The sequence below is a fragment of the Meleagris gallopavo genome, chromosome 3 (assembly GCF_000146605.3).
Source record: "Meleagris gallopavo isolate NT-WF06-2002-E0010 breed Aviagen turkey brand Nicholas breeding stock chromosome 3, Turkey_5.1, whole genome shotgun sequence".
Lineage (NCBI taxonomy): Eukaryota > Metazoa > Chordata > Aves > Galliformes > Phasianidae > Meleagris > Meleagris gallopavo.
In genome coordinates this window covers 43684064-43700276 of record NC_015013.2, presented here as the reverse complement: position 1 = coordinate 43700276, position 16213 = coordinate 43684064, and the positions used below count along the sequence as shown (strand labels likewise).

Here is a 16213-nt window from a genome sequence, read left to right as displayed (position 1 = left end):
AAGGAAAAGGAACCTGAAAGAAGAGACAAATCCAGAGACAAAGAGAGTTCAACAGTAGTGAACTCAAAACACGTGCAAGAAGAAAGAAGATGCAGCATTACAGACAGTAACAAATCAATGCACGACAAACTGACATCTTTGAAAGAAAAGCAAAAAGATGATTTCTTGAAAACTCCAGACGGTAGAGAGAAGGATAAAAAAGATAAAGATATAGACAGATACAAAGAGAGAGACAAGCATAAACAGCATCAAAGTAGTTTACTTAAACTAAAACTCGAGCATGAGAAACTTAAGCCTAAAACATCTCCTGCACCAAAGGATGCTCGACCTAAAGAAAAAAGGTTAGTCAATGATGATTTAATGCAAACTAGTTTTGAAAGAATGCTTAGCCTTAAAGATCTGGAAATTGAGCAGTGGCATAGAAAACATAAAGAAAAAATAAAACAGAAAGAGAAGGAACGTTTACGAAGTCGCACTTGTTTAGAACTTAGCAAGATAAAAGAAAAACAAAGACAGTCATTACCTGAAGTAAAAAACAAAGAGCTTACTCGTTCAAAAAGCTCAGAGTTGCCAGATTTTTGCATGAAGGAGAAACAGCAAAAAGAAGCTACGAGTAGTAGATCCCAATCGGTAGATACAAGAAATGTAAATGTTATAAAGTCTTTATTGGTTTTGGATAATTCAAATAAATCCCCCAAATCAGAAGGTGAAAAGAGCTCCAGATCAGTATCCATCATTTCAGTAGCAAGTTCTGAGGATTCCTGCCATACCGCAGTAACTACTCCAAGGCCTGCAATGGAATATGACTCAGATTTTGTGCTAGAAGGCGCTGATTCCCAAGTGTCTTTTTCACAATCATCGTTTTTGCCAGCTGCCAAATCACCAGCCCCTCTTGAAAGAGAGACCGATGGTGTTGCCGAATTGCCTGATCGGATGAAGCCACCTTTTGCAAACAGACTTCCACCAGCATACATCAGATCAGCATCTTTTGAAGACTTCAAATTGGTTTTAAATGAGTGTAGACCTGTTGTAGAGGTTCGAAGGTGCAGCATGCCTGCTTCTGTTTCTGAACATAGCAAACCGCCTCGAACATCAGAGGAAAATAATCAGAATGCTCAGATGTCAGTTCAGACTTATCCCAGCACTTCTCCTAAACCAGAACTACCATGTAGCATGGTTGAAAGAGATATTCAAAGCAGTTTTTCTGGTTTGCAGTCATCTCCAACTGGAGCTTTTAGCAACAAGCAGGTAACAGTGGGTACAAGTACCACTAAAAATATTGCTCAGATGAGTCCCTCAGAAGAATACAATATTCATTTGGAACCATGTAGTCAAAGTGGTGTGACTCAGCAAGCCAAACCTTGGGATGTGCCTTTTGACAAACTTAATTCAATAAACAATGAGTGTAGCAGCTCAGGTTATGATGAATCAGAGCAAGATACTAATAATTTTGTAGCAATGCATAATTCTGAAAACCGGACATTAAAAGAGCAAAAAGTACCTGAATATTTGCCTCAGCCTGCTGAGATCAAGGGAAATTCCAGTTCTCAAGAATCTGCATCATTTTTGCCTTCACAGTCACCTTGTTCCTTACCCATCCAGCCACTTCCAGATGGATCTAAACACATTTCTTTACCAGGCATTAGCAATCAAGATTCATTACTTGTACAACAAAATCTAGTTCAAACTGTAAGTTCTGCCTTCAATACAGATGCTAGTAGCACCAGAGAGACAGAAAATGTTTTCATCTCTTCCAACATTAAGAAGGCTGATGCACCTCATGCTGTATATTCTGAGAGCTCTGTGAAGGATATTTCACAGACCTGTGAAAGGGTGAATGATTTACCTGTGGTGTTGTTAGAAAAAGATATTCCTGAATCTGATGGCAGTTCACAGTTAAATGTAAATTCATATGCGTTCAATAAACTTGTTTGCAAGAATACTCAGATTGAAGTGGATGGTAACACAGTGGATACTCCAAACATCAGGAATGAAAAAGACCAGCAAGAAAATTTGATTTCTGTGCATGTTGTTAACAGTAAAACTGACACTGATCTCTGTGATCTACATTCAGCAATGTCAAAGGGAATTATGAACGATTCATCTAATAAAAAGCCCTGCACTGCCGATGGAGAGAATGTGTTGACAGATGAAGCACTGCAGTACTCTTTATCTAATTCAGAAAATAGTTCACAAGAGATTATACAAGAAGAGGTGCATAAATACAGTCAAATAGTTAAACTAGAAGAAGAAATTGCTGAGGACCAGAAGATGGAACAGCAAGAAGTACCTCAAAGAATCACAAGAAATAGAGCAAATGTACTGGCAAACCAGGGCAAACAGAATCCTGTTGGCTGCATGCAGACTTTAGAAAAGGAGTCTGAATTGTTAGCATCTATGAAAGGAAGGATTAGATTAACTGAAGATGATGATGGTCAAGTACATCATCCACGTAAAAGAAAGGTATCTCGTGTACCTCAGCCTGTGCAAGTGAACCCTTCTTTACTGCAGGCTAAAGAGAAAACCCAGCAGTCACTGGCAGCTGTCGTTGATTCTTTGAAACTTGAAGAGATCCAGCCATACTGTTCTGAGAGAGCAAATCCATATTTTGAATACTTGCACATACGAAAAAAAATAGAAGAGAAGCGTAAGTTACTGTGCAGTGTTATTCCTCAGGCACCTCAATATTATGATGAATATGTGACCTTCAACGGATCTTATCTACTGGACGGCAATCCCCTGAGCAAGATATGCATTCCAACTGTAAGTAACGTGTTCTTTAAATGTGCAGTTCAAGGAAAGACACTAGGTTTTTTTTTGTTGTTTGTTTTTGTCATTTTCATTTTCTTCCTAGCTTGCTTCTGAATACCTGAGCTGAAAATCTTAAGTTGAAATATGTCAAATTAACATTTACTGGTAATGTCATATTTAAAAGCAGTGTTTGATGGACATAGAAGCAAAGGTGTCAAAGTCATTACAAGACAAACCACCGTGTATAATATCTGTAAAAGACACACAAATATTTCAAAGTATTTGCTACTATAATGCCTATGCTTTTAAAACTGAAGTAGCTCTTTAGAGCTTCTCCAAATTTCTACCAGCAATAGTGTGGTTAAAGCTAATTATTCAAAGCTGTTTTATTTGGAGAGTGGTGGAAGTGCAGTGTTTTAAGATATTAAGTCTATTACTAGTGTTCTAAGCAGGAGAGTGCCTGCTAGCTGTTGCAGCCTCCTTAATACTCACCAAAGCAGCAAATATAATATGCTGTGTCCCAGCTGTTGTCGTCCATCAATTTAAAGTGTTCTGAACTGTAGTTAATGTGAAGTTCTTACTGTTGAAGACCATCTGTAGTTCGGGGACACTTGTTTAGTTCTAAGCTCTCTATAGATCTGCTGGGCATATTCCTAATGACAGCTGTGAAAGAGGCCTGTAATTTGGGAGTCCTCTGTGCAATATAGCACAGAATTGGCTGAAGTGCAGTTAATATCACTTTTTACTGTGACAATACACCTCAACGTATGTAATAGTAGTTTGGTTACTGCTGGTCTCTGTTTGAAGTCAGTGCAATCAGGATAGCTCTTGAATTGTGCTTCCTTTGTTTGTTCCTCAGCACACTTGTGCCTGTTGTTCTAGGTGGAGGGGAGAGAGAAGACCCAATACATTGTGCATTGGGGTTTTTTTGCTAGCCACCTTGGAGTATTGTTGTTCCTGGGAATAGAAGGTGGTTTTCATCTGATGTACTTTAACTGATAGGACACCCAGAGTTAACCTTGTCTAGTTCTGAAGTAAAAAGAGCTTGAACCTGTTTGAATGGTTTCAGTTGATAAACTTAATAGCTGAAATAGTGAGAGATCATTGATTACCTAAAGCAGTTGTTTGGCTGACATACAGTATCTTGATAATGTCAGAATTCAATAGTATTGGATTGTATGTACATTACTTAGGATGTGTCAAGGAAAAGTCCAATTTTAGGAGGAGTAGGGAGAATATTGTAATCCCTTTACAGCAGAAATGCCTGCTAAACTGAATGGTTTGTGCATACAAAATCACTCTCTAAGCACCCTGGTTTTGGGCTCTGTACTTCTGAATGGACCAGCTACTCTCTTGATTCACTGAGGATAATTTCCTACCTGAGATGCAGTATAGCTTTTTCCAGTAGAGTTGAAGGTTCTTTTTGATTGAGCAGTGAACACAAATTTAATGTATAAAAATACATTTTAAAATTTGTGCTTGCTTCATCCCAGAGGTAGTCATTGTTACTGTGGAAGCTCTTTCCTCTCATTTTTTTTTCCCACTATACGCCGCCATGTCTGCATGAGGGAGTACGTATATCCTTTAACATTGAGTTCTTTCTGATAGGAACTGATGGATTTCTTTGAAATTAGCAAGATAGCTGTGAGAAAACTATGGGAGGAAAGATGTGCTTAAGGTTACTATTTTATTTGGTCTGCAGGTGACCTAGGATGTATCCTAAACTTTGCTACAACGTACCAGCCCTTCCTTGGTCTAGAAATCTTTCTCAATAGCTGTTTCAGCTTTCATAGTGTATTTTTATCACCAAAAGCAGAGATGTATTTGTTTTTTTATGGCAACTGCTAGCCAACTACATGCAGTTTCCAAGCTACAACTTACAGATCTGGCACCAAATGTCAATGCTTAATTTGAGATTATTGGGAAATGAAGAAGTGTAGTTCATGTTTGTCAGTGGCCCTTCTACCCTGGCAATAAGCTCATTTCCCCATCACAAATGGCACTAGAAGGAAGAACTTCTAAGTACTGCCTCATACCTCCGTCCTGTCTCTCTGACTGTGTGTAGTAGGAATTCTTTAGTTCATGAGAATAAGTTTAGATGATTGTGTAGTACAATTTCTTAGCTAACTTATGCCAAATGGAATATTAATCATAGAATCCCAGCATGGCTGAGGCTAGCAGGGCCCTCTGGGTCCCCCAGTCCCACTGCAGCAGGGTCACCCAGAGCAGGGTATCCAGGCCCGCATCCAGGTGGTTTACAAAGATCCCCAAGGAGGAGACCTCACAGCCTCTGGGCAGCCTGTGCCAATGCTCCATCACCTGCACAGCACAGAAGTGCTCCTGCTGTTCAGAGGGAACCTCCTGTGCTCCAGTCTGTGCCCATGGCCTCTTGTGCTGGCACTGGGTAGCACAGGTAAGAGTGTAGCTCTGTCCTCTTTGCACCCTCCCTTCAGGTATTGCTGAAATTCCCCTTAGCTGTTTCTTCTTCAGGCTGAATAGCTCCATCTCTACAGGCTTCTTCTCATAGTGGAGATGCTCCAGTCCCTTCATCGTCATCATGGCCCTTTGTAAGAATGTCTCTAGTATGTTCATGTTTCTCTTGAGCTAGGGAACGCAGAACTGGACCCAGCACTCCAAATATGGCCCTACTAGTACTGCTGGCAGTACTTGTCCTGATGCAGTCGAGGACACCGTTAGCCTTCTTCCCAGCAAGGGGACTTTGCTGACTCATGTTCAATTTGGTGTTCAACAGGACCCCCAGTTCCCCATGCTGCTTTTCAGCTGGGCAGTTCCCCAGCACATACTGGTGCCTGAGATTGCTCCTCTGTAGGTGTAGGACTCTGCACTTCTCCTTGCTGAATTTCATGAGGGTGCTGCCAGTCCGTTTCTCCAGCCTCTCCCTCTGGATAGCAGCAACACACCTTCTGGCACATCAGCCATCCCCGTAGTTTTGAGTCATTTGAGTGTAAATGACTCGATGCATAATGTAATGTGCAACAATAAAATGACCTTTCTGTTGGAATTGTTTTTATGTTTTTCCTTAAGTAGTTCTTTAATGATTCTCTGTTAACCTGATTTTTGCTTCACTCATAGGTAGGAAGGTAGATATTTGTTCTTAAGTTATTGCTGTATCACTGTGTGAATGTCTACAAGAAGAAAATGTACTTAGCTCTGAGACTCAGAGTAGTTCACGTAATGTGCTGTTCTCCGCATTGAGATTTTAATGATAAGCTGTTGTTTGTCTGAGGAACTTCAAACATCCTGTAGGTGGGAACCAGGAGATGGTGCTTTCAAGTTTGATTTTTCACTGCTTTGTTTATATACTGTAATTTATGATCTGTATCACCTGAGGTTGCAGTAGTAATAGTTAATATGAATTGTGGCCAGTGCAAATATAAGACAGTGACATGAGGTCAATTCAAAATGGAAGGAAATGTCTGAATGTCCTAAGAATAAATTTAAATCATACTTAGCTATAGTGCCTTTGGTTTGCTACATCAGTGTATTCAGTGGGGTTCCGTCGGCTTTGTCTGTACTGCCTCCTGAGGAGAGATGCCAAGATTTCCAGCTTCCTCTGGCTATCTAACAGACCTGTTTCCAACAAATGGAATTCTGTCCAGTCTCTCTGGTATTGCTGGAAAAACTTACGCGGTAAAACTTGTGTTAGTGATGTTATCAGATACTTACTTCCTAAATTAATTAAATGTTAAACACCATAGTGGGCCAGTGTTGATTTGGATAGCAAGAGGGACACACAAAAATAATCTTGGAAATGCTGTGTATGTGTAAATCCGAGTTAGTGCTCTTGTAGCAATGGCAAATGAGAATTACAGGTTTTACGGCATGAAGGGTCAATATTCTTGTTGATCCGAAGGATGCAAAACATGCAGGGAACTTTTAATTTATTTTTATGTGCTGGAGATGTTGCAGATACATCTTGCTCTCTAGCTATTACTGAATGAAACTGTTCAGGATGCTGTCTTCTCATGCAGTGGAGCAGAGTTGAAGGGCTGAGCACCACTGAATTTTTCTTGTAATTTGCTCAGGATTAGAGAACACATGAGAAGGCAGAAGTCACTTGTCCACTCATGCTCTGTATGGAGCCTGGACCCCTTAAGAAACTTGTTTGATAACTTACTCTGGTTGTACAGGAAACTGAGGCCACTTTTTGCTTGTGGCATCCAGTTTTGTGCTCCATTCTTGTGTTTCCAACATACAGGCTCATCTCTTCCCCACACATGCTTAATTGACTCGTTCCAAACAGTCTCTTTGACTCAGAGATGAGTGAGACTCATTCCTCAGTTTCCCTCAAAACCTTTTATTTCAGTTTCCCTTCAGGCTGTGAAGGTTTTTTCCTTTGTCCAAATCCAGCATCCCAGATCCCAGTCTGGGATTTCCAGTAGGTGGTGTCAGACTGCTGGGATTCAGTTTGCAGTGCTGGGTAGCTGAGGCTCTTCCAGTCTTTCCAAGAAGACAGGAAAACATACTGTTTGGGAAAATTACAGTAAACAAATTCAGTCCTATGCTTAACTTAATGTTTTCGAAGACAGAGGCTGTAGTAATCTCTGAGGTCAGAAGAACCTTCTGTTGCTTTTCATACTGCTAATAGTGTTTGCAGTAGTAGCTTTGGGGTATTTGGGATTCAGCCTTTGCTGGAAGGCCACAATTACTGCAGTTTAGAAGCCCTCAATGAGAGGTTGTTTCTTCTAGCATGGTTGAATCTCTAGAACATATACTTAATTCCTGAAAGCAAGAAACAAAATTTTAGTTTTGAAGCAGAATTAAGGCATGGTTAACTAACATCGGAAGCTCTTCAAAAGAAATCTCAGTCAGCGAGAGCTTAACTTCAGTGCATTTTGATTTACAGTTTTAGGCTGCCACCTGCTGCTTGAAACAACTTTTTGTGCCATGGATTTTAGTGACACAGGCTACTGAAAAGCTGCTGATTGCTAGATTGAGTGAAACTTTTAATTTTCTTTTTGAGTATTGGTTAGAAAATATATCTGTTGCTGATCAGTAATGTAATGAAAGAGTTCTGGGACCTGAAAAATGCTTTCACTTTCAATAAAAGCTATTGTATAATAACAGCTTCACAGGTGCAAAGTTCTCTTACATTTATTAATAGAAGTCCTTACAAGTTAGCTGCCTATATAATTAAATTCTTTCCAGTTATTTCCGGTGGTGTTAATTCTTCTTTCTCTTGCAAAATTACATGGTGTTTGAATTCAAAGGAAAAACAGTTGATAATGAAATGTTATATTGTTCAGGTGATACAGATGCTTGTCAACTGTGAAATTTCTATTTCTGGATAACTTTACAGGCAGACTGCTTATGTTGCTTAAGCTGTATGTTTCTCTATTAGCTGAAGCACTGGAGTTTTCTGAAGGATCGATTCACTTTTAGTAATACTAGCTACATCAAAGCTTGGTGTAATTATGACCATCTTATCTTACTTTACTGAAAAAATGGGACAACAGTGTGCTAGCGTGTCATGAATACAAAGTTTCTTGGCAAATCCAGATTGCAAAATACCTCAGACTGAAGTTAAACATACTGAAATTGACTACAGCTGAGGCAGGTTATTGCAAGTCAGTGTGGGGTTTGCTTTTAATAATGATGGCTTGCACAAAGGGGCAAGGGATGTAAAACCCCACTCAGTATTCTGGGAGCCAAACAATTTTCATTAGGAGAGAAGTGAAGTGTGTATTGTTAGCAGTTTGAAACTGGTTGGGTAGGCAGTTTTTGCCTTATTTTCAAAATGAACAGCTGTGCTATAGAAAATTGAAAGCAGGCTGTATCTTCTAATGCATAGACCTTTTAAAAAATAGCTGTGATATGTTGGCAGTGACTGGTTAAAAGCATTAGCAGTTTGAAATGCCACTGCAAGCAGGCGAGTTTATTAAGTTTTTGGTAAAGAAACCTTAAAACTTTTCATTGCATATGGTTTAAAGTCATATAATTAATGTAATGTACAAAACTCTTATTTTTTTCCCCAGGAACCCCTCCCTCCCCTTTCTTCTTCTTTTTTTTTTTTAAATAAATGCTCAAATCATTCAGGCAGTGTTAAACATACATTAAATACATACTCATTATACTATTTATAAAACATTTTCCATAGATTACACCTCCTCCCTCGCTGTCAGACCCACTTAAGGAACTATTTAAACAGCAGGAGGTTGTAAGGATGAAACTACGTTTGCAGCACAGTATTGAAAGGGTAAGACTGAAGTACTCTTTTCTATTATTTCTCAATCTCAGGTTTTTATTTTTCAGTGAATAGGCTATCCTTTGCTCGGTTGAACAGTGTTTTAGAACTAAACTGCCTTTTAACTAAATTTCTGAATTGGAAAAACTTGTAAATACAAAAAAGAGAAAAAGGTAACGACAAATCCAGTGATAGTTTGAATTCCTGTTAACTGAACACTTGTGCCAGTAAGACAGCAGCTTTTTCTTCTTAATTGCTCTAAGATGTGGCTCAGATTTTTCCTAGGGGCAGCAGAGTGTGGGAAGAAAGCTGTAGACTCTAGTTCTGAAGGCTAAGAAGTGTTAGTGACCTCAGAAACAAGGCATCTGAATTAAAAGAATTTAAGCAACAATAAATGCTGTATTGGTAGAAGACACATAGTTAAAATAATGGAATGGTTTGGGTTGGAAGGGACTTAAAGATCATCTAGTTCCAATCCCCCTGCCATGGGGAGGAACACCTCATATTAGACCAGGTCTCTTAAAGCCCTGTCCAGCCTGGCCCTGAACACCTCTGGGGATGGGGCATCCACACCTCTCTGGGTGACCTGTTCCAGTGTCTTGCCACCCTAATAGTGACAAGTTTATTCCAAATATCTAACCTAAATTGACCCTTTCTTAGTTTAAAGCCATTACTTCATGTCCTGCTGCCACGCTCCTTGATAAATAATCCCTCTCCAGCTTGCTGTAGGTCCCTACAGGAAGTTCTCAATGAGTTTAAACGCAAAAGCATTTTTATGAATCAAACTGAAATGCTTATATGTTGATATATTTGATATGTTATCTTTTTTTTAATTAGGAAAAGCTTATTGTTTCTAATGAGCAAGAAGTCCTCCGTGTTCATTACCGAGCAGCAAGAACTCTAGCTAATCAAACACTACCATTCAGTGCCTGCACTGTTCTGCTGGATGCCGAGGTTTACAATGTGCCCCTGGATGCTCAGGTAAAGAGATGCATTTCAGAATTTCAGACCAACATACCTTTCTAGTCTGACTTAAAACAAGTGTTTGGAGAGAATTCCATTCCCACACTGAAACTGTCATTGATTTGCTTGGGATTAAGATTTTGTATATTGTACATTGTTATTTTGCTTAGGCCTCATTTTGCTCACCGTTGCACACCACATTAGAAGTGCGAAAACAAGAGGACACAGGTACTTACAGTGGTTTTATGTTTTGTACCCTGACTGGTTTTCTTTCATCTCTGCAAATGATGTGAAAGATTAAACCAGGACTCTGCTGTTTTTCGTGAAATCGAATTTAATTTTTAACTTTTAATCTGCATCATTTATGGGCTGTCACTCTGAAGTTTACTGTAGCTATGTCTCTAAGAGAAGATGGTTTCATGGCATCAGTATTTTGTGAACAGGTTTACTAAGAGGAGTAGAAACTGCACTCAGAACCTGTTTTGGTAACTGAGGAGCACGTAATACAAGCAAGAAATCTGCTATTACAGATGTAATAAACATTTGGATGCATTGAATGCTGAGCATTATACAAAGAAACACCTACGCGTCAGACGTGTGTGGAATTCTGCTTTAGTGCTGTAACTCTTTACATGTTAATTACAACTTCCAGTGTTTCCTCTACCTGTGCCATTACTTTTTTTTCTACCTTTAAAGAACTCAGTAGAAAATACCAGTTTTACGAAGATTGTGATTTTGCCCATTTAAAGTTTTGTACTGCCTAATTTTTAAGTCATCATCTTCAAAAGAGATTTTTCTCTTTTGTTAACAAGCAAAATATCATTCTTGGTTCTGGAGTTTAGTGTGTCCTTGGGGTGTATTTTGTCCTTTTTTGGAGGCTCTTTAGAACTTGAGGGCGCATCTGAGCTCTGCATGGATCTGCATTTTTATAGTTATCATTTTGCAATTGATTTTGAAAAAGCTGATTTTTGTATTTGAATTCTGCAGAACAAAAGGGATCTATATGGGAGGTTATTTTTTTTCACCAAGTTTTGCAGCTGTTTTGGCTATTTTTATACACTGCAGTAGTTGTAGTGAAATGCTTCTGCTTACCTCTCACTACCTCTTAATTGTGTTCTGTGATGAAAAAACATTTCTGATTTCAGTTTTCTTTTACTTGAGCAAATAGCTGGCAAAGAATTGTAAGCAAAGATCTGGTTTATTTTGTAGGAAAATGACACTCTCACAACTGCTTCTGAGCGATTTCTTGGTGTTTTGAGGCTTGCTTTTATAACTGCTAACATTACGCAGACCTTAAGGACCATTCCCTGTGGTCATTTGCAGCAGAGCAGAGATGGGGGAGAAAAATGCCCCCATTTCTGGCGAGCAGGCTGGTTACAGCCCAGCAAAACACCTGCAGTTCAGGATCATAAAACCCGTGTTGCTGAGGGCTCCTTCTATTCAGATTTCCTTTGGGGAATATCTGTAATCTCAGCCAGCTGTTTTCTAGAGACGTCAGCGTTTGCAGTTTTTCCCCCTGTTCTTCCTCGTTGCTACTTTCTCCTGCAGCATGCGAAAGGGGAGGCTTTCTTTTCTAAAAATGCAGTAGAGGCCTGTGCTGGTTAGTGATGGTTATTGAAGTATTACATGGACATGAGCTGGCTATGCAGAATCTGTACAGAGTCTAGTTTCTCACAATGGACAAATTTGATGTTCCATTAGGTAGCTTTTAAATATATTAATGGATTTAATTGGGCAAGACAAATAAGATATGTCTCCTTGCTTTTTAAAACCCCTTTTGCAGATTTTTGTGGTAATTTTTACTTAAATTGGTTTTGAATACTTGTGTGACCAGTTAACTCTGATTGCTTAAGATTTTCTTGATGAATGTTTTGCTTTTCCCTCAGGGGACACTCGTTTGATTTGTTACTGAATTTTAAAAAGAACAACAAGAGAATGTTGTGGAAGATCTGCCTTCTACTGATTAAGATTTTAAGGCGTAAATCTTGAAGCCTCCTACTCCAGTTTTAAAAATAGAGGCAGCAACTAGCTTTAACCTGAGGGAATCTGGGAATAACCATTTCTGGAGAGCAGCTAGCTGAGGGAAGGGAGATCAAGACATATGCTCGCATGTACCTTGATACATTGACTTGGAGTGTAGTTTTCCAATGAAGCACTGTTTATGAAGGTGCCACAAAGTATGTTTTCATGTTTTAAAGCATGTCTGATACGAATTATCAAATAACTTACAGGTGTTTTTTTTGTTTGTTTTGTTGGTGGTTGTTCTTTTTGCAGACTGATGACAGCAAAACATCAGTGAGGGATCGATTCAACGCGCGACAGTTTATGTCCTGGTTACAGGATGTCGATGATAAGTTTGACAAATTAAAGGTATTCTTCTTTGTCTTTCCCTATCTTTAGGGGAAATAGTGCCTCTGATGTCACTGCAAAGATGACAGGAGTAAACGTGAATCAATATATGAATAAACACATCTGTTTGCAGTATCAGAAGTTACTGTAGATATCCCTGTTTGTTGCCGGGAGGTTGGACTAGATGGCTTTTAAAGGTCCCTTCCAACTCAAATAATTCTATGATTCTACGTTATAAAGGCAACATGAAAGAAGGTCTGCTAATATTAAAAACAAAAACAAAACAAAAAACAAGCTTTGTGATGGAATAATCTGATTATTTGAATAGAGTGCTGGGGCAGTTGCTGCCACTAAAGAGGCTCGTAGATGTCTTTTCTGTTTTGAAGCTCATGTTGCAGTATTTTCTCAGATATTGAAATAACTTCTTTCTACATTCCAAAACAGACGTGCCTTTTGATGAGGCAGCAGCATGAAGCAGCAGCTTTAAATGCAGTACAAAGACTGGAGTGGCAGCTTAAACTACAAGAACTCGATCCTGCTACATACAAATCCATCAGCATTTATGAAATTCAGGAATTCTACGTTCCTCTTGTTGATGTTAATGACGACTTTGAATTGACACCAATATGACAACCAGTACCTATTTGCCTTTGGACAGCTAGAGACTGAGGTGCAGTGATTCACAAAGGTATTTTTTTTTTAAGACAGAACACTTTATTAATAGGCACTTAATGTAGAATGCTGCCTTTCTCAATAATTATTCAGACAAATGTGGCATGGGGTCTTGTTCACAACACAGAGATGGATGCTTATTTTGAAGTCAGTTTCCCAGAAAATAACATTTCAAAATTGCCTATGGCTTCAGGGCTTACTGCTGATAAGGATGATGAAACACGGTGAGTTAACAGCGCTGGCAGCTGTTAGTAACACAGACAGCAACCAAAACAAAATGATACTTAAAATCCACTAGGAAGCTTTGTATTATGGAACTTGGGTAACAGTTGGACTGCTACAGGGGGGAAAAAAGAATAAGATGAAGAGTCTGTAGAAGAAAAATCAGACTTGGAGGAAAATAGTCTATTAATCTTATTGTATTTTGTAAATTACTGTATAGTTTTTGTTTTTGGAAAAAGATGTAATATTGTCTTCATTTTTAAATAATTTATTTTATACATATTGTGCAAATGTAAATAGTCTTGTAATTAATGTTCAAACCTGTACAAAATAGATATTTTAACTGTAAAACTGTTTTTGTCTAATGTTTTATTGGACCAAAGTTGTCGTTTTTATTAAGTGTAGTGTGTTCCTGGTTGGCAGTTCTTTTACTATGGCATGTGTTTGATTTAGCTGCTTGTTTCATCACCATAACTGTAAAAGAGTTGAAACTGACCCGTATTGCATGCTTCACAGAACCCCGAGCTCCTTGACTTCAATAACCGAAACCTGAACAACTGTAGCATTTACAAAACCATACTTCATGTTAGTCTGCTGTTGTAATGCCATACCTATGACTTACTATGCTGAAAATATTTTTGTGTAAAACAAAGACAAAGCAAACAAAGAAAAAAAAAAGCAACAACTTTTTTCTCTTATATGGTGGTCTCGTAATAGAGCCTATTTTTTCCAACAAAATGCCTTTGAATGAAAATTCTTAAATTGTATATTGTCTATTTTAATATTAATCTATGGAAGGATATGTAAATAGTTGTAAATATAATGTTTAATAAATTTTATTGGTCATGTTACTGGTTGGAATTTTTAATATTGTAATACTTGGTACTATCATCAAGTTTCATCATTCCTGTGATAGGAAATATGTAGGGAGAATCAATTAAAAACTAAAAAAATGAAAAGCTTTTGTTTTAACATTTTTGTATCCCTAGTATTGTTAATGAACAGTTAATTATTTATTGGCAGAAGGTTATAGCTATTCATGAAAAAGATTTGTTACAGCCTAGGCCATCAGTTATTCAAGAGTGCTTGGGATCTGATGTCTGTAAAATTACTTCAGAAAGAAATGGGTCTTTATGCAAGAGGGATGGTTACCTGCAAAAGAGATTAAAGTACTTGCTCTGAACTGATTTTTAAATACCAGGTGAACTGCTGCTCCTTGTGCTTATGTGAACGCCCAGGACTCCTTCATTGTGATGCTGAGCTAGAGGCTGTGGACAACAGACTCCTTCCAGCTGCACGTCACTGCAGGCTGCAGTCAAGAATAAAGTGATAGGAACACGAGCGCAGTAATACTGGATTAAGCACAAATTCACAGGTAGCTCCTGCCCTGTAGCTCTTTTTTTCCCTCCACTTTTAATTTGCTAGATACTGGAGGAAGGGGAAGCTCCTGCTTTTATGCAAGACCACCCTACTGGTACCACAGAACCAAACACAGAGTAAGGGAAATGCAAATATAAGCGTTGGAATTGGCTGGAGTAAGGCAGTTCACAGCATGACAAATGAAAGGATTACACGTTTTTGGTTAATTAAAATGATTTTGACAATTTACCTTAGGAGGTCTGAATCTGGTTATTTGTCAGGCTTAGCCTGCCTTTGTTTCCTGAACAAGGAAATGTTTCACACAGATTGTTTTCAGTTGATGCCGATTACTGAACATCCCACTGTCCAAAGTGTTGGCTCCCACGTTGTGATCCCATACACCACACACTCTCCTGCCCTCTGTGACCTGGATCCAAGCTGTGTCCCAGTTGTGCTTTTCCAGGTTTGTGCTGCGGGATGATCCCCAGAGTGTATTTCCATTATTTCCACCAAGCAATGCAAGTTGGAGCTGAGTGTGAGGGATGGGTACCACGTGGCAGTGCTTCTCCCTCCTGAGGGACAGCTACTTCCAGGAAACCCAGGCTCTGCTGAGTTCCTCCTGGGTTTTCCTCCAGGGATGAAACTCGTTACTTCAGTCTTGCTGCACTTGGGTTGAGGCAGTCACAGATATGTATACAGACTGGGAGAAGAACACAGTGAAAGCAGCCCTGCAGAGTATTTGGGGGTCCTGGTGGATGAAAAGCTAGAGGTGAGCCAGCAGTGTACTCCTGCAGTATCCTGGCCTGCATCAGGAGAGGGGTGGCCAGCAGGTAGAGGGAGGAGATTGTTGCCCTGTGCTCTGCCTTTGTGGGAACCCATCTAGAGTACTGCATCCAGGCTTGGGAACCCCAGCACAGGAAGGATGTGGGAGATGTCGGACGGGTCCAGAAGAGGGCCACAGAAATGATCAGAGGGCTGGAGCACCTGCCTTATGAAGAAAGGCTGAGGAAGCTCGGCTTCTTCAGCTTGGAGAAGGCTCCAGAGAGACCTCATTGTGGCCTTCCAGCACTTAAAGAGATCTTATAAAAAGAAGAGGTCTGACTTTTTACACAGACGCTGATAGCAATAGCACATGGGGAAGGTTTAGGTTAGATGTTGGGAGGAAATTCTCCCCTCAGAGGGCGGTGAGGCACTGGCACAGCTGCCCAGAGAAACTGTGGTGCCCCATCCCTGCAGGCACTCAGGGCCAGGTTGGATGGGGCCCTGAGCAGCTGAGCTGCTGGGGGGCAGCCTTGCCCGTGGCTGGGGTGGGACAGAGTGGGTTTTGAGGTCCCTTTCAACCCAAACCTGTGATTCCTTGAAAACAACAGCTCTGCATTGTGCAGCATTCACTGCGTTTTCATCTTCCAGATCGCTACGTGGGGATAACACCCGCCCGGCAGCCCGGCTGGGTTTCAGGCCCTGCCTAGCGGCTCTTCACAACCACCGCGTGGGGTCGTCGGGCTCGGCGGCCCCGGAGCTCCACAGCCGTTTCTGCGCACCGATACAAAAGCCGAGCTCCTGCCCGGCACTTAAACTAGGCTGCTTCTAAGGGCATCGTCAAAGCGACGGCTCCTCCTGCATCTTTCCAGCACGAGCAGACCGCTCCCTCTCCCCCACGCAGCCCTCTCGCCCGCCGGGGCCGCGCTCGGC

At 40.1% G+C, this 16213-nt stretch overlaps 1 protein-coding gene across 1 annotated transcript in view; it reads left to right on the top strand.

Moving 5' to 3' along the window:
- ANKRD12 (ankyrin repeat domain 12) overlaps positions 1–14013 on the top strand; it is a 33467-nt gene extending 19454 nt beyond the window's left edge. Inside the window, 5 exon segments of the mRNA XM_010708792.3 lie at positions 1–2763; positions 8870–8968; positions 9794–9937; positions 12194–12289; positions 12713–14013. Coding sequence (XP_010707094.2) covers positions 1–2763; positions 8870–8968; positions 9794–9937; positions 12194–12289; positions 12713–12898 — 3288 coding nt within the window. The 3' untranslated portion in view covers positions 12899–14013.
- The last annotated feature ends 2200 nt before the right edge of the window (positions 14014–16213 follow it).